The sequence below is a fragment of the Polyodon spathula genome, chromosome 5 (genome assembly GCF_017654505.1).
Source record: "Polyodon spathula isolate WHYD16114869_AA chromosome 5, ASM1765450v1, whole genome shotgun sequence".
NCBI classification, from domain to species: domain Eukaryota; kingdom Metazoa; phylum Chordata; class Actinopteri; order Acipenseriformes; family Polyodontidae; genus Polyodon; species Polyodon spathula.
Window position 1 is genome coordinate 15,362,211 of NC_054538.1, and position 25,789 is coordinate 15,387,999.

The 25,789-nt window shown below is 36.7% G+C and overlaps 1 protein-coding gene across 2 annotated transcripts; it reads right to left on the reverse strand.

Annotated features, from left to right (window-relative positions):
- Window positions 1-1,244: 1,244 nt before the first annotated feature.
- LOC121315608 (apolipoprotein B-100-like) lies at window positions 1,245-25,749 on the reverse strand. Of its 2 annotated transcripts, none has more exons than XM_041249841.1 (30): window positions 25,652-25,749; window positions 25,001-25,045; window positions 24,346-24,461; window positions 23,774-23,913; window positions 22,245-22,398; window positions 21,391-21,552; window positions 20,916-21,037; window positions 20,671-20,753; window positions 20,163-20,385; window positions 19,647-19,874; window positions 19,087-19,204; window positions 18,841-18,987; window positions 18,503-18,714; window positions 17,955-18,195; window positions 17,439-17,618; window positions 17,125-17,325; window positions 16,848-17,015; window positions 16,339-16,544; window positions 15,963-16,145; window positions 15,338-15,459; window positions 14,983-15,196; window positions 14,547-14,719; window positions 14,178-14,353; window positions 13,761-13,882; window positions 13,256-13,638; window positions 4,961-12,598; window positions 4,519-4,633; window positions 4,293-4,322; window positions 3,477-3,663; window positions 1,245-3,160 (listed from the first exon to the last, which is right to left on the reverse strand). In XM_041249841.1, exons 1-30 carry the CDS (start codon window positions 25,707-25,709, stop codon window positions 1,496-1,498), a joined length of 13,812 nt encoding a protein of 4,603 aa, XP_041105775.1. In that variant the 5' UTR covers window positions 25,710-25,749; the 3' UTR covers window positions 1,245-1,495. The 2 variants fall into 2 exon arrangements, with proteins under 2 accessions (XP_041105775.1, XP_041105774.1); XM_041249840.1 differs by having other exon boundaries at window positions 20,671-20,756.
- Between the last annotated feature and the right edge of the window lie 40 nt (window positions 25,750-25,789).

The following is a 25,789-nucleotide window of genomic DNA, read 5'->3' on the forward strand; positions in this document are numbered from 1 at the left end:
AGAGTCCGCTGCCTCCTCCCCAGCCTCTGTTCTTTGGCTTGGTCTAAGGGGGAGGGCAGCTATCCTGCCCCCCTGCCCATGGTATCCCTACAGTCAGCCTCTCCTCCTTCAGCAACCTAAATTATGGGCAGGGGTACCTTGAAGGGCAAGGCCAAAGGCAAAAGATGTAATGATAATATGTATAACGTAGTATTGTACCTTTTTTGCTTTACAAGCGTTACTGTTTCAAGCACATGTTAATGCAAGAAAGATGAAAGTGCCCAAAAGCCTCTTCATATCTTCCTGAATATCAAAGATTCAGTGCCCATTAGCCTCTTCATATCAAAGATTCAGTGCCCATTAGCCTCTTCATATCAGAGATTCAGTGCCCATTAGCATCTTTATATCAGAGATTCAGGTTTGCTTTTTAGCATGTTATGTATTTAACTTTGGACATTAATTTTTTCACTTAATCTGAAAATAGCCAACAATGCAGTTTCACCCTATTTGTAGGTAAGGGACAAGATATTGATAATAGCTGCTTGGAATCACAGCTCCCAGACACAATGGACCAGGCTAGGTCTTAATTTTCAGCTTAGCTGTTCCCAGGAGTATGAGCCAGTGCTATAAACTGTGTATAGCTTTGCTCCAAAAAGCATGAGCTGGATACCTTATGATGTTCATAAAAGGAACTCTCTTTCTCCTGGTGAACCATCCCAGGTGAAGCTGAGGACAACATGGAGTAAAGCAAATGTGTTTCTGATAAACACTGTAAACATGCAGGGAGACACAACAATATTGGATCTTGAATATTAATGGTTCAGGTAGTTCCTTTTCTTTCTTAATATACAAGTCCATCAAGGTAAAAGCACATGTGTGTGTGTGTGTGTGTGTGTGTGTGTGTGTGTGTGTGTGTGTGTGTGTGTGTGTGTGTGTGTGTGTGTGTGTGTGTGTGTGTGTGTGTGTGTGTGTGTGTGTGTGTGTGTGTGTGTACATAATTGGTTTGTCTGCCCAGGCTTCCAAGATTGTTCTTGATTTAAAATATGGTTAATAATAGGATCACTGATAATTGATAACTTTAACTACCTATTCCCTACATTTTTTTTTTATTCTCAGTTTGTATTTGTTGTCTGCTATGCAGTCTTGGTGTTAAAGTCAGGGAGCTTGTTTTCAGAATTTCTTGTGATGACTTCTATTATTGAAACTCATTATAAGAAAGGTCATATTACAATTATTATCTAAAGAGATATGAAGGAACTCAAGACTTAATAAAGAATCTCTATTTATTTGCATATTAAGAAAGGCTTTAAACCCCCCTAAATGATTATAATACTTCATTTACAAAAGAAAAACATTACAGTTTTTATACGATGTGGCACTAAATACTGATCACATAACACCTTTAAATATAGCAAGGAAAAAAATTATGTCATAATAATAAATGTCCTTTTTGTTCTGAAACAGCTTTTTGTGGTTTGTATTTGCCCTCCCATTTAAATGGTGGTGTTTAATGGGCTCATCGCTCCTTGCGCTTGGGTAATTCGTCAAAATGTTCCCAAAGGAAAGGAAGTGGAACATCAAGTTGAAGCTTTTCGTCACGGTATTGGATATATGGCTGAATGTTATTGTTTAGCTCCTTAAGAATCTCCAAAATAGCTTGGTAATATGCAGAGTATTGTTGAATGATGATGTCAAAGAGTCGCTCTGCTTCTGAGGTCAATTTATCAAGTGACAGGTTGCCATATGCCTCTTGCAATTTAACTTGGGTGTGGTCTCTGTATTCAGTGGCTATGTTTTTGGCAAGAGTAGACCATTCACGAATCTGTGCCTCTGCTTTATTTGACAGCTCTGAAATCTTTTTAATTCTACTTCCATCTGCATCAATGAGCAGGTCCTTGGCATAGTTTAAATACTCAGCACCCTGCTTCCCAACCAGCTCTTTCAATTTTTCTGTCAATTGGGTGACATATGCTATGAATTGCTCAATGTATTTGGGTCCAGTTTCTTTCACATACTCTGCACAACTCTTCACCAGCTCAATCATCTTCTCTTCAATTTCATAGTATTTAACAGTCCACCCAACCATGTTAGCATCTAAGTACTCTTCTTGGAGTGACTTCACATAACGACTGGACTTCTCCAGCTCTTCCACAACATGCTTGAGGCAAGTTTGTGTAAATTCATAGAAGTAAGTCACAGAATCTACCACAAGATCTAGAGCATATTTAATTTGTGCAGTCAAAGGTGAATTGATGGCATCATTGTACATTCCCTGGACTTGGACTTTAATTTCTTCGAGATTCTTAGTCTTCAGGGCTTTGATCACCTCCTCAACTTGCATGAATGAGGTCTTAAAAAAATCTTTCAATTTCTGAAGACTTTTTTCAAGGTTGACTTTCCGAAGGCTTTTTACTGCATCTACAACTTCATTCTGGACTTTTCTTAAGTAGTCTTTAATACTATCTAGAACCTCTTTGCCTTGTAGGATTTTGTCAGTGCCAGGGACCTTAATCTCCATATCATTTATATACTTAATCAAAGCATCTGTATACTGCTGCAGGACATTTTTTACTTGCTGCAGGAACTTGTCAATCATTACTGATGCAGAATCTGCAGCCTTGTTAAAGAGCTCTTGTCCAGTATACCTTTGATTTAACCCAGGCATCTGGAACTTAGTTACCCTTAAGAATTTAATGGTTGCATCAAGCAGGTCATTAATCTTCTTCTGGTACTCTCTTATTAGGTCAATAGAGGCATCGTAAAACTTGCTGCTCAAGTCCTGAAGGTCTACTTTGGCCATGTTAGCTGCCCTTTTATAGATGTTCTTGGTCTTATCGTTCATTTGTTCGTATTTCAAAAAAGCATATTTAACCATGTTGTGAAGACCTCTTTCAAGCTCGTCGATCTTCTTGGAGGTTTCTATAGAGACTGTCTCAATGTAGTTCTGAATGTTGTCTTTCAGCATCAGAGACAACCTGTTGATGTCCATTCCAAAAAGCTGACGGTGGTATTTGTTGATGCAGCTGTACACAGCAGAAGCCATTTTTGGAATTCTTTGGGTCAGGCCTTCCAGCATAAAATAAGGGCCATCACGATTCCAGAAGGCTTCTACATGGAGCTTTTCAGGGTTCTTCACAGACACTATAGCATCTAGAAGGTCTACGTCATTTTCAGGAAAGGACTGTTAAATAAAAAAAAAAATAAACACATAATGTAACTATTCCTAAAAACAACTTGTTCAACACTTCAGACTTTCAGATTTAGGAAAGATAAAAGCAGACTGCTCTAATAGCAGACTAGTAAAAAGATCCAGTATATTAATATGCACTGTCTGTGTTAATTTGTATTTATTCTCGGGCACTCAAATTATTTAACAGTTATACTAGGGTAGTATATTTATGATTTAACTGCATTCTGAAAGAGTAAAAGAGCAAAATGAATGAAGAAAATCAATGCATAAAATTGTATAGAAATAGAAAATTGAAATCGCTACTTACTGGATAACGGCTGTACAGTTTTCCATGAATACGTTCAGGGCCTGTTTTTTCCAGAAGAAGGCCAAGGAATCCAGCTGATGGAGAAGCAACTGAAGCAGTGATGACATCCAAGCCTGCTGCATAGCGTATGCTGACATCAGCAAAAGTTGGGCTGGTGATGTCAACATTTAATAAGTGGTGCTTCGGTCTGAAAAGCAATAAAAAGAGCATTAATTGATGACTCCCGAGTGGCGCATCTGATAATGGCACTCCTAGTGAAATGTAGGAGGTCGCCGGTTTGAGTCCGGGCTATTTTATTGCTGACTATAAACGGGAGTTTCCGGGGGGAACTGTAGTCTGGCCAGGCACCTGCGGGCTTGAATGTAAGCTGTCCAGAGCTGCTTTGTCCTCCGACACTGTAGCTCTGAGGTGGCTACACAGTGAGTCTACAGTGTGAAAAAAAGTGGTCGACTGACGGCACACGGCACAGTCATGCAGGGGTAGTAGAGGTGAGCTGAGCTTAAAAATAATTGGATATGCCAAACTGGGAAAAAATAATAAAATAATTGGCAATTATAAATTAAAAAAAAATAAATAAAAAGAGCATTATTGACTACAGACCTATTACAATTCAGCAGAACATGAAGCACTGAGAATAACAGACTCAAAGGCTAAAATGCATAGTTGTTAAAAATAAAAGAATACATTGATTACCAAATAATGTTATTATTTCCCTGCAACATTTGTTGATAACATTAAATAGGAAATGTAATGGCTATATGGCTTTGCATATAGTCTGAATGATAAATCTAGGGTTAACTCAAATATGTTGTTTACCTTGGGTCTGGAAGTGCTTGGCGTTTCATTCTAAAACAAAAAAAAACAAGAAAAAATTATTAAAAGCTTCTTGGAAAGGCATGATACATGTTTTAAATAGTGGTATCTCTAGATAGATTATTAGCCTACAGTATAACATTACATCAATCATGATAATATTTTACTAAATAAAATTAGGCTATATGCTAAATAACAAATCTAAAATTAAATACAATGATACATTTACCTTTGGTTCTTGAGATTATATGCATGGCGCCACTCAATGCTCAAGTCATTATGGGATAAAGTGCATTTTCCATCAAGTTTGAAAGCTCCATCCTGGTAACTGGTGGTTGCACTTGCTGTATTGAATAAAGAATATGTTTGTTTATAAAATGCGTACAAATAACCTACATGTTCCTCTACAAAACCAGACAAACCATATTAAAGGCCAACTGTCTAGCCAATCAATTACTAATATTTTGCACAATATAAACTTTATTATAAAAGCACCACAACCAGGTAAATTGTTTTCCAACTTGAAAAGAGTTAATGTAGTTAATCTACAGTATATTACTGAATGACATATTATGCTATATATATATATATATATATATATATATATATATATATATATATATATATATATATATATATATATATATGAATTGTTGATTATTAAATCTTACCTTCCAGGTCATATTCCAGAAACATCACAGTGGAACTGCAGGTGGACTTGACTGAAGAGACCATGGATGAAGTTTTGTTTTCAAGGCTTGTGGTCCATGACATGTTGTATACTGGTGATGCAACTTTAACAGTGGTTGAGAGAGCTCCAAAAACAGGAATAAAAAGCCCAGCTGGGAGGGATACTGATATTTCTGGAATCTCTATTTTTTGCTCTGGAATTGTGATTGTGGGAAGATCAAAATTGGCAATTTGATTTACCACTTTATCCATTTCGATGACATGGCTGCCAACTGTAAATGTTTTTGGAAGAGTGAACGACGAGATGATAATGTTAAAATCAGGAACAGCTACTGAAAATTGGGGTAGTTTGGATTTCACGGCATTGAGGTACTGAGCAGCAATATCCACTTTGGGAAATTTCACTTTGGGCAAATGAGGAAGAGTCAGATCAAATGACAGTAAACTTATCTTTTTTGGAATTTTAATCTTCTTAAAGTCAATAGTATATGATGGCAATTGAAGAGTGGTTAAGGGAACTTTGAAAGCTGGTGTTACTATAACTGAAGGGATTGACACTCTTTCTGGGATTTTGAAATTCTCAATTGGAATGTCAATTTCTCGAATTTTACGTGGCAGATTTCTTACCCATTTTGGAATCTGCAGAGTTACTTCTGGTATATTGATTGTAACACCATCAGCCAGGACATTTATAGGCAGAGGGAAGAAATAACCATCTTTGTTCTTAGTGTAAACAATGGTAGTAGAACCATTCAGGTATTGGAGCTTATCTTCACTGGTAGTTAAATCAAGCCTCAGGATTTCCCAAATGCTCTTCTTATAAATTGGTAGTGTAATGTCTTTGAGGAAAGTGACATGTCCCTGCACAGACCCAGTAACATCAAAGCGCACCTCGGAGTCATCATTTGAGAGCAGGAAATCATGAGCAAGAATTTTTGACATGAATTGTTCTTTGCCATTCCAGCCTAGCTTCTGATTTTCAGAGTTAATATTTACAGTTACGGTATGATGAATGCTGGCTTCCTCAACAAGGCTACTTGGCTGAGAGACTGCTAGCTGAAGATCAGCTTTCATACTTGTTGGGACTAGTTCAAGAATTGCTTTGGCTGCTTGGTTTCCTTTGGTATTGAAAGAGCTTATGATGGCTTCATTGCTTCCAGTATGATTCCACATTGCGTATAGACGGAGTGGGGATGCCTCCAAGGCAAGGTTCTCATTTAAGTCAAAATTCCAGATTTTACTCTTCTTAGAATCTACTTTAGAATTAGCATTGGTCTTAATGGTTGATCGAATGCCATTGGAATTAAGGTAGGTACTTGCTTCATTATTGATTTTTCCAGAAAATGTGTTTGTAGTTAAGAAAATTCCTTCAATATTTCCTTTTGTTGTGGTGTCCAAAGAGAAATATGAGGTCAGTCCTTCTAGGCTAAGAGTATGGTCAACTGTTCCTTTGCCATTGGTATCAATCTGGGGAACTTTGAAATTATATTTAAGATTAATCTTTGAAGCTACGTTTGGTTTAGACTTACTATTCCCTTTAAGTTCTTGCTTAAATTCAAGGTTAAGACCTGGCAATTTTACTTTGGAAGTTGTAGTTACAGAGGCATCTATGAATCTCTTTGTGAGGCCTAGTGTACTGTCGTGGGCTCCCTCAATGTTTTGGTGGTTTAGGGATAAGGCTGTGGCCAATTTAAGACCTCTCTGCCTTGTCAGGCTTGTTGTGCCATCGAGTTTGAAGTTCAGAATGTCAAATACAGAAGAAGAAGAAGCACTGAAGCGAGCTGTAATGTCAGACTGATTGTATATTCCTGCGTTGGCATTCAGTGTGATCACAGCTGATTTGAATGCAAAATCATATGTTATGTTGCCCATAGCAGGAACCAGGATTGTATCTTGTGTTCGGGGCACTTTAAACTTGGGTAGTGTCAACTTCTGGAGGGTGGCAGGTACATGAAGTACAGGGAGTTCCAAAGAGGGAAGGACAAGGGTATAGGATGGCATTGAAAAGCCAATCATTGGTACAGTGAATCCAGGTGTACTAACTTCCTTGGGTATAACAAAACCGAATTCTGGCAATTCAGCCATGAATGGAGAAACTTCAATGTTTAACACAGGGACTGTGTACCCTGGAATTCTGAATGCTTTTGGCATCTTGTTGACCGATGTGTCTATTTTGAGTTTCCTATATTGTTCTTTGGCTTTGTTGTAAGAGTTTGTCAGGAGGGTGACTACCTTATCTCTGCCAACTTCAAAGTTCTGATTGAATGTTTCAATGACATAATCATTTATTGTACTGTATACTGGCTCCAGATTTACTGAGTAAGAATGCATGTCCTTATTCTTTTGATACTGAACCCTGAACGTCAAGTCAAAGGACTGCCGGGGTGTCAGTAGGAGATTCTTAAGGCCTGTATCCTGCCATAGGGAAACATCTTTAACTAATCGGGTTTTCATTGAAGTGTAAGGGATTTTAATTTCAGGAATTGTAACAGGGGTATTCAAAAACTCAAGGTTTGCTTCACCATTCATTGCCAGATTAACTGAAATGCTGTCGTCGCTGTTGCCTAGATTAACATTGTGGGAATATTTGTACTGATTGAATCTTGCTCCAGCCACCCAGCTAAATAGCTGAACTTTTGAAGTAAGGATCAGTGCATAGTTATTCTTAAGGTCAATTTTACCAGTGAGTTTTAAGGGTAAACTAATCTTTGTATTCCCATCATTATTGACAGTTAGAGATATTTCAAATGGCTTTACTGAAAAGCCAACTGAATTTATGACTTTTCCACTAACTCTTCCAACAAGTACTGCATTGTGGGTTGCTCCTAGTTCTATTTTCATATCTGACACTTGAGCCTTTCCATTCAGAACAAAAACACTACTTTTAACAAAGGGAGTCTCTGTTTCAGCTCGGATATCAACATTTATGTGATTCAGGATGACAGATTCTAAGGTTATGGTCTGTTTCATTTTCAAAAACTTGCTGTTGGTTTGACCAGTGAATGTAAGTTTTGCAGTATTGAAATTGACGGTGAACTCAAGATCGCTTTTGTGTGTGCCATCATCAGAGTAGTCAGGAACTGACCACTTTCCACTCCCTGTGGTTGAAACAGTCACTGACACAGTTCCCGATTCTAAGCGAGTATTAACATTTTGATCCAGAGTTGTCTGGCTTGATATATCTGCTTCTGGGATGTTTAGGTTGTGAGTGTACTTTGTATGCATTGTGACTGAAACTCCACGCTCTAACGAGACACGCAGGTTATTCACTGCTTCTGCACTGTAAGCTTCAGTTGTGGCCTTTGCTGTTGTTTCTGCAGTTCCCAATACTGACTTGCCTGAGAAAATTAATTTACTGTTGTGGTCAAGTGAAAAAAACTTGTTGTTGAACTTAACATTCTCAATTAGCTTCAGACTCTTCATTTCAGGTGCTGAGAGATGGGCAGTGGCATCTAAAGTAAAGGCAAGATAATCTACACTAGATGTGGCTTCGGAGGTAACACTGGCTGTAATCTCAGGATTCATCTGGCTAGCAGTAGCATTTCGGACTTCAGCTGTTGTTGTCAGTGTGTAGTAAGGAGATTTTATTTTGAACTCACCAGAGAGTTTGCCAAAAGTGGGAATACTCACTTCATGAGGTATGCGTGGCAGATGGAATTCAGGAATCTGAAGCTCTGGGAATTGAAAGTTCTTATTGTTGAGCTTTGGAATTCTGATTTCAGGAAAATTGATTTCTGAAAGCTTTACCTCTGGAAATGTAAGATCAGGCAGGTTAGACAGGTATGCTATTTTCAGTTCTCTGAAATAGATGTCTGGTTCTGGTAATTCAATTTGAAAATTTCTGATACGATCAACTGCTCTAATAATTGCTTTTTTAATTTCCTCCAAATCAATGGTATGTGATGGAATGATGTAGATATCCAGAACACTAAACTCTGGAACTGTAAACCGGGTTGGAATGCTGATTTCTTGCAACTTTTTCAGGTTAATTTTGAAAGAAGGGACCTGCAGATCTGTTAATGGTACTGTAAACTCAGGTGTTTCAAACTCTGCCTTCTTCAGTGCATTCAGGCTTAACTCAAATGCAGGGATTCTAACTGTGCCAATGATGCTTTCAGGAAATGTAACTCCTTCTTCAACAGCTTTCTTTAGCCTGTCAACAGCATTTTTTACGTCATATTGTTCAGCTAGGGTACTGATGTTCTTGTATGCATTGTTCCACTGATCTATCATGAAGTTGACAAATCTATTGTAAAAGTCACTAGCCCGCTGCAAATACAGTTTAACTTCTTTCTGAATGTCCATTGTGCTAATCCTGTTTCTCAGATCCTCAAGATTTTCCTGTATCCTTTTTTTAACTTCAGTTAGGGCTGTTGAATCCATTAAGTCTTTGCACCATGTAATCACTTCTGCAAGTCTGGTATCTTTCAACTGTTCCAAATAGGAGATAGCTGCAGTTTGAATATCTCTTATGTATTGCTTTGCAGACTCAATTTTCTGTGGTATCTCAAGATCTTTGATCTGTGAATTTACATACTTTGTCATGTCACCAATTTTTTTGTTTGTTTCATCAACAAATGTATTGTAGTTGAAAGATTTTATTTTTTGAAGAAGCATATCAATATACGCATTCAGCTGCTCAATTATTTGCTTGTAGTCTTGTGCTTTCAGTTGCTTAATCACATCATCCAGAGACTGTTGCATTGTATCAACATATGACTTCAAATCAATGCTTTTCAGAACATTTACAGCTGATTGCACAGTTTCTTTTACTTTGTACTGCTGAACAAGCAGTACAGATTTATCCATGAGAACCTGTAACTTCTTGTCAATTTCATATTTAACAAGTAATTCTTGCAGCTTTGCATATGCACTGTTGATCTTTTCAGCAATTTCATATTCTTCTATCCAATTCAGAACCACATCTTTGATGGTTTCCATAACTCTATTTATTTCATCTGTAGGGAAGGAAGTCTTTAGAGAATTAATAGCATCTTCAATATTAATTGATTTAATACAGTCTACAAGGTCTTCTGCAATCTTCTGAACATCAAAGTTCTGAATCAGGTCTTTCAGCTTGTCCAGTGCTTTTTGGAGCTCTGCTTTTATTTGATACTTTTCATCGAGATTCTGAAGCCAAGCTGTACTGCTGTCTTTCAGTTTGTTTAGATCATACTTTTGAATTATATCCTGCATGACACTAATGGTGCTCATGGCAGTTCTAGTGATCTCATACTGCTGGTCAATTGTCCTCAGTGTTTTTACAATTTTACTGATCAGTTTCTCGATAGCTTGTTTCCATTCAATTGGGTCATAAGCTTTAAGCATCATCTCAAGTTTGTTCAGTTGTTCTTGCAGATCAGTTAGAGCTTCTTGATATAATTCTTTCACTCTCTCCAAATATCTCTCCAGGTCTTCTATAGTGACAGTATAATCTTTAGTAAAGACCATCAGCTGTTTTTTAGCATCGTTAACTTTGCTTTCCAAGTCCAATCTCTTCATGTAATCGTTCACCTGTTGAGGTAGTTTATCTAGAGAAGCCTTGTATTTGCGCACTAAATCATTCAGTTTTAGACTTTTTAGATACTTTTGCAGAGACTCCAGAGCATTTACCATGTTAGCTTTTATTTGCTCAATCACTGCAGGTAGGCTTTCTACAAAAGGCAGTTCAATGATATGAAGATCTTTGTTTTTATCATATTTAAGAAAGCCAGAAATGCTAAACTCCTGGGGCTGACCAGAAACATCTCGGGCTGATCTACCAGAGCTTGCAAAAATGGGCAATATATCTGTGAGTATGTGACCAGCAAGCTCAATGCCAATCTTCTCTGCCTTGTTGTAGGCAATTACATCTTGGGTGTAGGTATTTTTGTTTAGCTGAGTTTTAAGCTTCCATGTACTTGACTGCTCAGATGGAGTAACCAGTCCATTTACCTTGTTATCGAGGAGTGTGGAAGCAGGTCCTCCAGTTTCCAGTTGATGGGTTGTTGATCCTCTGTAATCATGTAAGTAAGTAACAGCCAGTGGTTCAGCTTTCATTAAGAATTTGCTATACAACTGCCCACTGTGGGTTCCATATAAGTTTAGACTTCCATCACCATTGGTAACAGCTTCAACAGAAACCTTGAATGGTTTTACAAGAGTACGAATCACGTTATCAAAGCGGAGGGATTTACAACTGAGTTTGGTGTCACTGTGGAATTTAGAAGAAAGTGCTGCAACCTCCAGTTTGACGGCATTGTCAACCTGTGCTCCCCAAACTCTGCCAGTGGTGCTACACTCCACAGTACCTGCAAGTTCAGCATAATTAATTGTATATGTGTGCTTCAACTCTTGATCTTTTCCGTATGCTCCTCTCACATTTCCATTCAAGTTGAGGTTGAGAGGTTCAAGCTTAAGTTTGCCCTCATTGGTGAAATCAACACCAAGGAACTTGAGATCATTGTTCAGGCTCAGTGAAATGATGAAAGGTTTCAAGTCAAACTTAAAGTCATGCTTGTAAGAGTTACCTGCACCTAGCAAGTTGTCTGTTTTTGAAGTGAAGGCTATAGACCACAGAGCGATGTTCAAGGTATTTGTGTGCTCTGCCTTGATTTTATTGTAGGATCCCATCATGTTGTTTGAAAATGCCAGTCCTTCCTTATTTACTTTAAAGTTCAATCGGTTTCTGCTGTTTGCATCCATAATATTGCCCTTATACACACTGTTTAAATATACTTCAGATGATCCTACTTTGCCATCTACAGTGAGCTCAGCAGTGTTCTTGATGTCACTTCCTTTTGTAACTAGGCTAAGTGTGGCTCCAGATGCATCGATTCCACCATTAAATACATTCGAGAATATCACTGCACTGCACTGAAGACTAGTCGTTGCACTGGTGGCCAAGCCATTTGGATTGATTGTCAGGGTAGCCTTGTGAGCTCCACGGCTTTCTGCAACATTGATGGTACCATCAGCATTTAATTCAAGACCTCGACCATTCAGGGAACCAGAAATAAGAGCAAACACTCTGTTTCTTAAATGCTGAGCTTGAGATTCAACTCTCATTGTTGCGATTTGGCCAGACAGTGAAATTTCAATTTTGTTAAGGGCTGATATACTTTTATGCCTTCCATTAGCATCAGATTTCACATTCAGCACACCATCCTTGTAGCTTATTTCACCAACATGAACTAACGCACCACTGTTAACATCAGTGTTTGAAATAAATGATAGTTCTTCATTGACATAACTGCAAGTCATTCTGTTGCTAGCTTCTAGGAAAGACGAATCCAGCTTTGTAGATGATTGCATTCTTCTCTCAAGCCAATCTTTATTAAAACTGTATATTGTTCTGGTAGTGGAATTGCCATATAGTGGTCCCACTTCCAGATGGCCACCAACAATCTCTTCGCCTTTAAATCCTATTTCATTAAACTTATTCTGCAAAGTATAGGACAGAGATGTTTTGACACCAAGAACACTTGAAGCACCAAAGTGATAGTTGACTCTTGAGCTGAGATCTTCAAAGTTAGCATAGTCACTGTAGCTAACAGATGCTTCAAGTAAGCTGTGCTGCAGGGATCCATTCATAGAAGTAGTAAACACACCATGTGAATCTGAAGTCTTTAATCCAGTACCTATGAAGAAACAAACAATACATTAGAAGTTACTTTAAATGTACTATTTGTACGCTTATTCAATTCCTCCTTCTGTTCCCTTAAATTACTTTACAAATTCAAATTAATTGATAGTTGGACCACTTACTGCATAAATTAATAATGTAACTAGGTCGGTATTTGTTATTAGTGACAAATATGGAATTAGCTGATATACATAAAGTACACCTAACATGAATAGAGATAATATAAGATTAATAAATTGTAACAGCAGAAATACAATGCATGTTAGCTACACATATGCAAACTGATAAAAACAATTACATTTAGCATTTTTAGCAATGTTGATATGCCTCAATATTTATGAAAAGATGTAGTTTCATAAATTATGTTTGCTTCTCTGCAACATTAGCAGAAAAACAATCTAAAAGAAAATATACCTGGTTACGTTTATAAATTAAACTTAATGAACAGATAATGTACAGGCTCCTATCATCACTGAAGTTACACCGATAGTAACTAGACTGATAGTTACATTATTGTTTTATTTTCTTTTTCCAAAAGTATGGTACAGTTTGTGCACTGGAGCAAACAACTTTGAAAGTCCACCTCATAGTTATTTATTCCAGTAGAGTTTCAGAGAACCTTAATTAAAACAAAAAATGGAAAAAAAGCTACCTTCCACATTGTAACAGAAGAGATCAACTGGGGCCTCAGCTTTGACTTGGTATTTAGCGATATAGCGTACTACAGCCATATTGTCTTGAGTGTTGTTTCCACCAATGAAGGAGGCTGTCCAGTTGTAATAGTTGCTGGTGAGTTTAGTTGACAATTCTGCAACACCAAGGAGTGGAAGTCTGATCTCTTGGGTCTTGGGGATAGTGAAGGAAGGAATGCTGAACTCTTTGGAAGGCACGTTGATTCCTACTTCTGGAAAAACCAAGGGGGGCGTGTAGAATGTATTTGGAAGATTCAGCTCTTGTGAAGTTTTTCCTCCGAGTGGAAGGTCGACCTCAAAGGTCAGTTTGTTCTTGTTGAACTGGTACCTGATCAAGCTGTCACTGTAAAAAATAAATAAATAAATAAATAAATAATCTATCCAAAATATATTTTTCACTTCAGTTATAGGGACGCCCCACAAAGACTACACTATTATGAATATTATGAATAATTATTGACTTACGTTTTCAAGTACAGTTTCTCTGGGATTGAAGGCAAGGTCAGATCCAGGAGGCTTTGTTTGTTTATCAGATTTTCAACATATGGAAGGTCCTTTGCAATTTTATTCAGCCAAATGTTGCCTGCCTATAAAAAAAAAAGAGATTCAATTATCAACATGGCAAAAATGCAAGCATTTAAAACATACATGACAAATTTGAATCCGAGAAACCAGCTAGTGTTGGTCTATTATGGTACTGGCAGCATCTGTATTATTATGTAATGGTGAAATGTTCAAAGTGGTGAAAGTGAGCTGGAACCACCATCCACCAAGAAATTTGAAATAATAGCCTTTTTCTAGTTATGAGTCATACAGGAGAATTATTTGGGCAAAACTAATATGTAAAGAGGGTGCAAATCAGTTGAAGTCTTTTGTTCTCACCTCAATGGATTTGGAGACAATGTGACGGAGTTTCATGTCAGTCTTAGCCACCTTCTGGTCCAGGATGTCATCTGTATACTTTTGTATAGAGTTCTGGTAATGGCTAAAGTCTGGAAGTAGCTTCTTTAGATCAGAGTGTATGTCTGACTTCATTTCAAGTTCAGCCTTATCATTATCTAAACAAATAAATATTTCAGAGAAGAAACACAATAAAAGTGTGAAAAATCTACAAAAAATGAAATAAACATATCAAAACGTTGCACAGCACTAATTTATATTTTTAAAAATGACATTAATTTTATTATTTTCTGCTTTGTATCCCTTTAAATACAGGCATGTTTTATTAATAATAACAAAACATTATCATACCATATCTCAAGATGACCCGCTGTGCGGAAGATGACTCTGGAATGTTGGCAGTTGCATCAAGCTGCACTGTTAATCCATTGGCAACATGAACGGTTGCACTGGTCTTACCCTCAACATTAATACGAGGAATTGTGAGTTGGGCTGAAATCTGTCCCTCTTTCATTCCTTCAAATCTGCAAATAATTATATATATAAGAAATTCACTTCTCCATCAAATTGGTCAAGTTCCCTTTATAAGTCAGTGCTAAACACATTAGATTGAAAAAAAGATCAAATAAATCAATACAACGTTGGCATTCATCTAATGTTAAACATCACTTTGAAGCAAGACATTCTAGCATTCAGAGTTGACAACTAAAATATGCTAAAATCTACTATTTTGGCCAATTGTAAGTAAAACAAATTATGAATTCAGTTGAGAGTGGAGAACATTTACCTTACTCTGCCAAGCAGGGTCAGTTCAGGTACATTCTTGTTTGAGACACCAATATTAAGACCATATGTTTTCTTGCCCTTAAACATGCCTTCATCCTTGACTCCTACATTAATCCCGACTTGTACGTCATAATCTGGGATCTGGAGGTCACTGCTAAAAGTCATCTTGTTTCTGTTATACTTCATGGTAGCCGTTGCTTCAGAACCTTGAGACCCTTCAGAAGAGTACAAGTTTTATCGTTAATCACTACTGTCAGCTGTTTATCAAATCACATTGCTTTACACTGTGTCTATTGATTTCAATATAAATATAAGTATTCACCAGTCTTAATCGACAAACAGATAAAGGATCTTACCTTCAGCCTTAACAGTGAGTTTCACAGTGTCTACTTTGTCACGATCTTCTTTCAGCAATTCATAAGCAATTGTTGCTGAGTATTCTGTTACCTCTCCAGTAGGCTGTATCTCAAATGCAAGTCTAGGGTAATAGGATTTCGAATTGTTAGAATTATCATTACATTGAAAAATTTGCTTTTTTAATAGCTTTTTAAAAGGTTATGTTAGTTGGCAACTCACCATAAGGAAACATCACTATAATTCAAATACAATAGTAAGGATAGTAACATTGTTGTATCATTCATTAATATTGGCTTATTGCACCAAATTGGCTATAGAAGTGCTTTAATATGAATTAATCAAATCTGTACTTCATTTCCCCTGGGGTATATCGACAGACAAGCAACAGCAAAAAGCTAGATCAGCTCCATACATTTGTCCATTGTCATTTGCTCTTTTGGATATTTTGAGACTAAATAAAATATATTTTGAAATAAAATAAATAATAGTAAGTAATGTAGAGTGAAAGAGATGGCATCTTGACCGTAAAGTGAATGGCAATACCATGTTGTCTCTTTTTTCAAGCTCTACATTTTTAGTTGAACTTGCAGCAATGCACTGTACATTTGTAATGCTAATACCAACCTTGTTTCTCCAGTGAGAGGGTAGTACGGAGCAGCATCTGTCATGCTAGCATTAGAGTAGCGTACAGTTGTGCAGAACTGCAGGCCAGGAAACATAGGGTTGCAGGTTACTGTGTCAGTCCTTCTCTCAACGATAGGGGGCACTATGTCAGTTTGACCAGAGGACACTGACAGCAACGTGTTGCTATAATTACAAAAATGAAAAAATGCATTAAAACTAAGCTTACAATGTTGTTCTGAAACTCGTTCTAGCAAATATTTTTGGAACTATTTTAATCTGAAGGAGGGGATATAGAAATGAATATTAAGTTTGCAGAATCACACAGGTAAAATGTATTTTTTAATAAAATGTATATAGAGTAGTAAATTAATCATACCTGATGCTGAAAAGCTGTGTTGGTCCCTGTGGTGCTGGGATGCTCAGTTTCACCTGCTCTCCCTTTATTGATACTTTGGCATTGACACCAGACTCATGGTAGATGTTGGTATGCATCTGAATTCCATTTGTGTTAAACTCTGGGATTTGGACTCCCATTTGAGTTATAAATTCCACAGAAAGCGATGGTCTAAAAGTCAATTGTTTCTGTGGGCGAAGTTAATGTTAAATCTTCTGTTATGTTAAATATTTGATTTTTATAAATTGTCGCCATGATAAACACAAAAAAAAAAAAACGAAAATGTAACATCACAATCACCTGTAAATGTCAAAGCATGTACTCAAAACTGTTTTAACTATTTGTGCATGCTATCCAACGTGGAAAGAAATTATGGAGGTGATCGTAAGTTTGTTGAAAAGTTAATGATTTGTTTTATTAATCCAACCACAGATGCTGGGAGCTTGGATTAATAAAAATCCAAGGAAAAAGTACAGGCATTAAACATTTACCGTCTTTGGATCAATCTTCAGACCTGCCCTGGCTCCAGGAGTAAACACTCCAGAAAGTGAGAACTTCAGGGGTAAACCCGCTCCAGTGGGGAGGGAGAACTCGTTGTCCATGAATATGTAGTGAGCAAACAGGTCCATATCTGTGCCAGATGTTACCGCTTTAACAAGCTAAAAGAATTGCACACAACAAATTTACACTTTCACTTTTACAGACAGCATCTGTTGTTTCATTATCAGATTAAATATGAATCAGGAAGATCTTTCTCAGTTTCAATACCTGAATTGGAAGGCCTTGCAGCTCTTTGCCAAAGTTCATGATCATCTCAGCCACTGTGTTGAAATCACTCATTTTCAGATATCCAAGCTCAGTTCCCAGAATTCTCAGGTAAGCAGTGGCCTCAGGAGAGTTCTGGGATTTTAGATCCTTCATCAGCTTCTTAGCATTATCAGTGACTTCTTTGATGATATCCTCAGGAATCTGTAGGGTATTGAAAAATATGGTTTAGCTAGGAAACTGAGAGGCGACAGCGTAGACAGTAATGCATGTAATGGTCTTTCGACATACTAAAATGCATGCACTAGTCTGCGTACCTCTCTTTTTGTTCTTCCATCCTTGTTGTGACCAAACCAGTTTTTGAGAACTTCACTGACGCGCTCTGGCAGTTTGTTATTTACCCAATACATGGCCTTCAATGCACTGTCAGGGAAAAAGCCCTTCTCTCCAAACAGGGCGTCCAGAGATGGTTCAAAACCATTCCCATCCAAACCAAACTGCAAGAAAAGATGACAAAATATTGTATGATTAAAATAGGGTATTTAAAGATTGCTTGTTTTAATTAATGGTATACAGATTAGTATCACTGCAAAATAAAATATCATAAACATGGTTATAGTGAAGAATGAGAAGGTTAGCTCAATGCTTAGGACTGTTTAACTGCAGTTGATCAGATATTTTTCCAATATTAAACTATACATTCAGATATATATATTTGAATATATATATATTATATATATATATATATATATATATATATATATATATATATATATATATATATATATATATATATATTTATATATATTTTTTTTTTAATTTTTTTTTTTTACCTCAAACATATCAATTGTGTTTCCAAAGGCTTGTAGTGTGGTCTCCAGCATTGCCTCTCTTGGCATGTAACCAGTAGGATCAAAAATCATGTTTCCTCCCACTGTAGTTCTCAGGGTTTCAAATCCAAATATATTGTCAGGGATGGTGTGTGAAACATGATAATTTCGTGAGAACTTTCTGAAGTCCATGGCATCTGGCAACTGGTTACCTTTAAGGGCTTCTTCCACTTTTCTCTTCAGTCTGTGTAGAAGGACAAGGAGATATTATCTTTGCTAAATGTCAGTTATTCAAATATAATTATGTATAAAAACACGATTCCCTATGTATTCTTGGGACATCCTTGGAACATTCTAATCATCTTTATATTTAGTCCTAATACAACATTTATGGACAGCTACTTACCATAGTTCAAAGTGTGAAATCCTGCGTGGATAGAAGTAATGTGTGTGTGTGTGTGTGTGTGTGTGTGTGTGTGTGTGTGTGTGTGTGTGTGTGTGTGTGTGTGTGTGCTTTATAGTTCATATAGTTACAGGAGTTGTTTGCTTACTCTTGGACAGAGGGGTCCTCAGACTCCAGAATGTTGGCAATGTGGGAGGCAACAAAGCTCTTAACTTGCTCGTTCCTCTCCTTCAGCAGGGCCTTGCTAACTTTGCTGAGGTCAGATTGGGAGGGTTGTTTCATAAGCATCAGGTATGCAGCCACACGTTTCTGAACCTTCCCACTGTTCTCCTGGAAGACCCGAAGAAGTATGCTGCGGACCTGATAGGAATAAAACAAGGGGATGTTTGCAAAGTCCTTGCTTTTCAATCCTGGTACACTGAGCACACCTGCCAATGCTAATGTTTCATTTAGACTGATGTCTAAAAATGTCATAAATTAACTTACCTCATCTGTAATTGTCATCTGCCTGAAAGCCTGAATTGCAGCCTGCTGAACTGCGAGAGAAGCTGACGGCTGCTGCACACACTTCAGGACTGTAGACTTCAGGTTGGGGTGTGCATCCTCCATTGCTTTTCCCATATTCCCAATAGCCTGTAAGTAAACAGCATAACATAATCAGATCATTTTGCTCAACTAGAGTGCAAGGCTTAGAGTACAGTACAGTACATGGCAAATCAACGTGATAGAGACCTTCAGAGTCAGGTAAATGTGATCCTCATTGCCAGAGCAGTCACTTCCCAGCAGAGAGGTCATGAACTCGGCCACGTCTGTGACTTCAGGGGTTACAAGATGTTCCATGTTATAGAATCTATAAAGATGACGCACATGTTTTTAATACATAGATATTTAAACAAAAGAAAATGAAAGATGACAATAATACAATACCTGTCCTGCATACTGTAAGTGCATTTGTTTGAACAGGTACTTAATATTGTAAATCATCTCCCTTGGATTAGGCTGACGCCTGGTGGTGGATTTATGCAATCACAAACAGCTCTATCTACTGCACTGTCCTTTAGCTGTGTTTTTATTTTCTTATTTATATTAATGGTAAACATCGTTGTTAATGTCACAAATAGAAATTACATGATTCTACATTTTATACACAGTATATACATTAGCAATATAAAATGTATATCTATTACATTTGCTTCAAAGCTTAGGAAATCAGGTCTCACTATTGAAAACTCAAAAATTTTCAACAAAGAGGTCTGATAAACTGTATTCAAAACCTGCATCCATGCACTTACTTTCTCACTGTGTGACTGAGGGCGTACAGTGTTGCCCTGCTCTGCTGGTATTGAGCCATGTTGAGTGTCTCACGGACTCGCTTGTGGCAGGGTGAGGGCAGGAGCCCCAGAGAATAAGTCACTGCATCCACCACTGGAGTGGGAGCCTTGATGAATCTCAGAACCTGAAGGGCAGCGCCAATGCACTCAGGGGTACCGCACTGGGGGAGGGCTTGTAATGTGATAGAACTGGGAACATTAAAACAATAAAAGAACAACTGGTTAGAGTTTTTATCAAGTTTTTGACAGCATCCCTGTCACTCACATTAGAAAGTCATAATTTACAGTATTGCAACTGTAAAACAAGTTAATGAAATTAAGAACACCCACAATTTTTGAATTTTTTTTTTTTTTTTTCAAATGACAAAATCAGTGATATTTGTCCCTTTTAAAACTTTTTTTGTCAAATAAGTAAGCATTGTTATCAGGGTCTGCTAAGTTAGTGTACTGTAAGCATGGGAATCTGTTGAGTAGTACCTTGACATTTTAGTCATCTCGGGTACCATTTCACTCAGAGTCTTGTTGTTCAGGCCTCTCAGCTCGTTAACAAGTTTGTAGAAAAGACTGGCTCTTTGCTGGCCCTGCTGTGTCCCAGGCAGGTCTTGCAGGGCTCTGAAAGCTTCCAAAGTGGCTTCTTTAGTCTGAACAGGGGACTTGTCCTCTGCATAGTCCATAGTGAGAGGCTTTGCAGCAGATTCATCTAAGAAGCAAGACAATTGTTTAAGGTGCAGAATGGCATTCAGTTTCAGTCCTCCCCTTCTCTTCTACAGTATATCATTTCAAGAAGATTAAAACAATACAAAATATACATTATATAGCCCAAAGGTAAATAGGGCTGGTGTTTGAGCCACTGGTGTAGTGCCCTGTCTAGCATTTTAAATACTTGTAAAGATTATACAGGAAGCTTGCATGCATAATGTTGTTTCCATAAAGTTAATACACAAACTGACACTTTTTAATGATCTGTGTTCAAGTATCTGCTTACCTTGATCAAAATATCTGTTGTTGATCTTGACTACGTCCACAAACTTAAGTGTCTGTTTCACTTGGGACATGATTCCATATTCTCTGCTGATTTTGAAAAAAACAACCAACAACATATATATATATATATATATATATATATATATATATATATATATATATATATATATATATATATATATATGAAATTTATTTAAATGTCTTGTTCAAGGAGAAACGGAACAAATTATTAGAAACAAAACTTACTTGTGTGAGAAAGGCAGGAAGACATGTTTTTCAGTACAGGTAGCGTCAGTCACATGTCTCCTTTTGTCCAGGACATACTTGCAGGACTGGCTGCTGCTGATCAGGGTTGACAGCGGTGTGTTCTGCAATCAGAAAGCACCATCTTATATGGGTGTCTTTAATGTTTTATATTGCACTGGGCAGGATTTCATCTCTATCTTCTCTTGAAAGTTTTTACTCATGTGCCTTTATAAAAGCTTACCACAATATTTCTGCAGTTTTATTATGCTTTTCCCATGGTTATACTATGCATTTATCATAGTTTACCTTGGTTTGCTATGTTTAATTATAAGCTTTACCATAACTTGCTATTCTTTACAATGCTATGCCTTTACTATGGGACACTGTTATAAAGGTAGAATGTATGTAGAGTATGTAAAATGATACTGTACTAACTGTTTGCTATTTTAAATAAAGATTAATTTAGCAGACTTACCATTCCTGTGATTAAAGCTAACGGGCTGACATAGCCCCTCATTGGATTGAAGCTCTGACATTTAACGAGGTCCCTGGTGACTGTGATGTCAGTGGCACTACTGGTATCTGCTTTTCTGGTGTTCACAGTCAGTTCACTGTCACACTTGCCATACACAGTATCCTGAAAAACACAACACAGGAATTAATTAACTGCCTTTTATTTATAATGCAAAGTTTCCCCCAATTTAGAATTTAGAATTTGTGGGGTGCAAAATTGTCCTTTGAAACCACAAAAATACCTCTGATTACACTATGTAACACAATTTGTGTTCCTGGGTAGTAAGTGTTATTTCCTAATTGCTTATGCCTCAAAAGTATAGAAAATGGCTATTATGAGTAAATACAGTAGAATCGTAAATCTCGAAAAACTACTCACTTCTAAATCTTTTGTAGTCATTTTTGTATTACTTTAGTATAAATACATGTTAATTTGGATTCATATGTTGTTTTTTTCTGACTTTATGTGAACGAAAAGACACACATTTGCCCATTGGAAATAGTGATATTTTGAAATATCACTGTCCTGGTCACAAAAGCAAAGTTTGTGAGGAATAATAGCCATTTTCTATACTTTTGAGGCATAAGCAATTAGGAAATAACACTTACACCCAGGAACAAAAAAAAAAAAAAAAAAAAATGTATTACACAGTGTTATAAATACATATCATTCTAAGCCAAATGGTGTTTGCCATTTACGTTGGTACATATGGTAATAATTAGATTTAGAACATAACTTTTTTTTTTTTTTTTTTTTTTTTTTTTTTGCTTTTTGCTTACTGTTTTGCACAGAGATAACATTTATGTAGCACTCACCATGGGAATGGTTTTTATTTTTTCGTTAGATTCCATAGGTGCCATGAGGGCTGTGATGATGCCTCTCTTCATGTTGAGGATGTTTTCTGGCTCACCGCTATCTGGGTATAGGGAGACATGATCTCCACCCTGAATTCTGAATTTCAGATCATACCTGGACAAAGCAACACAAAAAATACTTTTAACATTTACTGCATTTGTATTAACATTTACTGCATCTGTGTTTTTTTTTTTTTTTTCCAAAGGGTTTAATTAACAGCCTGATTTTTTTTGTGCTAGACTTGTTAGAAAGTATTGTCGATAAGTTGTAGATACTAATACTGAAGACACCCACTGTGCATGTATCACACAGTCCATAAATAAAACGTTAACATAAATTTAGAGAGGCTGTTTTAGCAGACAAATTTCATTAATTAAAAGCAATTAACTTTGGAACCCTCTGCCTTGACCAAAAATACTCGACTGCATGCAACGCAATGAGTGCAGTCGCCAGTAACATAGAAAGTTAGTCATATAACTGCACTATGGAGCAAAGTACTTAAAGCGAAGGACTTGTTGTGAATGGGAAGTTTTACAAACATAGGGTATATCTGAAGCACCAGCTGCATGCTAAACACACCTTTAACTTCTCAAAGTACAATGAAACCCGTCACTTTTAGAAATTCAGTATCGCTGCAAGCCCACAAACACAACAGCAGGAGAGGCCTCAAGTACCTCAGACAAGAGGAAGGGGTGCTAGATCCAAAATGTGTGAGAACCGCTGCTCCAAAAGACAACATCATACGTTCAATCTGCTATCAGAAATATTTACAAGTCGTTCATTCTTGGAACCTCCTAATTAAAATGTAATCTTAATCATTGTTCTACTTTTAAATGATACATTTGTGTTAGGTATCATATCCTGAATACTCTGGTCCAGACTATTCCATGCCATATGGGCACTATAACTAAATACTGATTGGTCAACACAGGACCTTCCCCAAGGCACTTGATAAGTAAGTGCAAGACTAGATAATCTGGCAACAAACCTATTACAGTTTTACACACAAAAAGTACCCAGTGTAATTGCTTTCTACAATTCAGCCACATCCAATTTAAAGAAGCCAGTACCTGGCAGTGATGGGTTTGAGGGTATCATTCTAATACAAAATGCTTTTTCCAGTTTTCTTTAATTGCTCAGCAGGGGCATGCACAAGTATAAAACCAGGGAAAAATACAGCTCTTAATAATAAGATTTCCACTGGAGAGTAAGTTTTTTTGCTGTCAAAAAATAAAACATTTTTTGCTGTTTTCTCCGAGTTAAAATATGCAAATCAAACTTCAGCAATGGATCCAACCCCTTCCCAATATATTTATAATTATCCACCACTTCAGAAAACCAATTTTAACCAAAATGTGCTTGTTAAATAAATGCAACTTAAAAAAAAAAAAAAAAAGGAAAATAGTTCCAGAAATATCAAAGAGCTGGTAAGCTTTCCCTCTGTTATTGTTTTAAATAAGGCTTCTTGGCCCGAGTGAACAGCTCTTACTTGGCCATGGCAGCCTTGAAGTCATCAGTGTTGGGTGCAGGCCTGTAGGACAGCTTGCTTTGTGGGTCAATGACTTCACTCAGTGAGCAATCGCTTGTACGCAGGATAAAACTGCATGACTGAGGGACTTCCAGCTCAGCCTACAGAAATATATAGAGAAAAATAATTAATTATACATGCATATCTGAATGTTTTCACCGCACACTGCACAACATACTTCAAATTGGGTCTTACTAACTATATGAATCTGAATCACAGTTGTTACGTCTTCATTGGTATCATCTTAAATGTTTTGATGGGCAGATTTACTGAGTGTTTGCTCTTGTGCAAAGTGTTTTTAACAGTTATTCACTGTATGTATGTATGGTTTTTTTTTATTAAATCTGTATCAGTTTCATAATTTTCACCACTTTTAGGCCAGTAAGACTTTCCTCAGTTATTTCATTTTTATACTGGTATTTTAAATGGATCTCCTGCTGCTCAGTGTGTATGTTCCGTTTAGATGTTCTGTAATTAATGCTATTTGGATCCAAAGAAATTTTAACAATGATAGGCATTGCATTGAAACTTACTTTACAGGTGACTTTGGGGCTGTTCTTCAAGGCTGCAGTACCAGCCACACCATTGAGACTTTCCGCTTCATACTGGTATATATATTTTTTGAAGTGCTTGAATCTAGATTCTTCTTCTATGTAAAAACACAACAAAGAAAACACATTGTAATATAATGTGATTTGAAAATAATACAATAAAAAATGTTTAGATATATATTGATGACACTGAGTCATTCACATGTTAACAGTACCATCATTACAGAGCACTACTTGGTCAATAGCTGTTCTCAAGATTTCGCTATGTTGCTGTCAGACTTTCTGAAATGATTAACTTTGTTTCATGTACTAATGGTTTATACAGCAAAATGTTGTACCCTCTGCTTCCAGAAGGGAGCGCCTTGATTTCAATAATTCCAAGGTTTCCTCATCGTAAACAACATTAGTTCCAAGTCATCATTTGTACATAGAAACTTTGAACCCTGACTGATGGACACATAGTTCTGCCAGTTCCTGAGTCAACAAATCTGCTTTTCCTGAGTTATAAATTATCTAATAAAACAAGATCTTGGACAGATTTGGTATGAAGTACTGAATTAGTTCTTAAACTGGTTTATCAGCCAATCTGTTTGAATAGCTCTCTATATTCAATATATAGTGTCATGTTAAAACTTACTTAAACAACTTGAACCTTGGTCTTCTGTGCTATCATCTCCTTGTTCTTTAAAAACAAAATTTGAAATCGAAAGTTAAACTCAAAGTTTAAATACAATGAAACTTTCATTATATATATATATATATATATATTATATATATATATATATATATATATATATATTATATTAAACAAAGTAACAGTATTTATGTCATGTCATAAGTTTAAATAAAAAATTAAACAAAAATTTATTTTTAAACTGCTTTTAGTTTCAAATAAACAGAAATACCTTAAACAGCAACACCAAGTTGGTGTTCAAAAATTACAATGATTTGGGTTGACTTAATAGTGACAACTTGAATTAATATGAAGTCAGCATATATATTTATTACACATGCCACATAAATGAAACCGTTAACTTCTAGCATATCATGAACACGCATTTCAACTGTGACCCTTTATTAAACAGTCACCAAACTTGTTTCTTCAGTGTAATTCTAGTCTATTAACTCAGTGTTAAACCCATTATTTTCTGTCTATTCCTTGTTACAAGCTTGTGCTTTATTTATAATAAATAATATCCTGTAAGATTCAGCATGAAAACAATTATACCACATTGCTTGTATGATTTTTCTTTGCCAAATACAAAACTCCTAAATGAGTTTTACTTACGCGCAAAGGTGCAGGTGCCTAAGAGCAACAGGAGACAGAGCTTCTGGTTGCCCATCATTGAGCAGTGAAAGCTCTTTTCGTCCTCTATAGCTCTGCAGCTGAAGAGACTCTGCACTTTTGCAGAACCTCTCTTCTTTT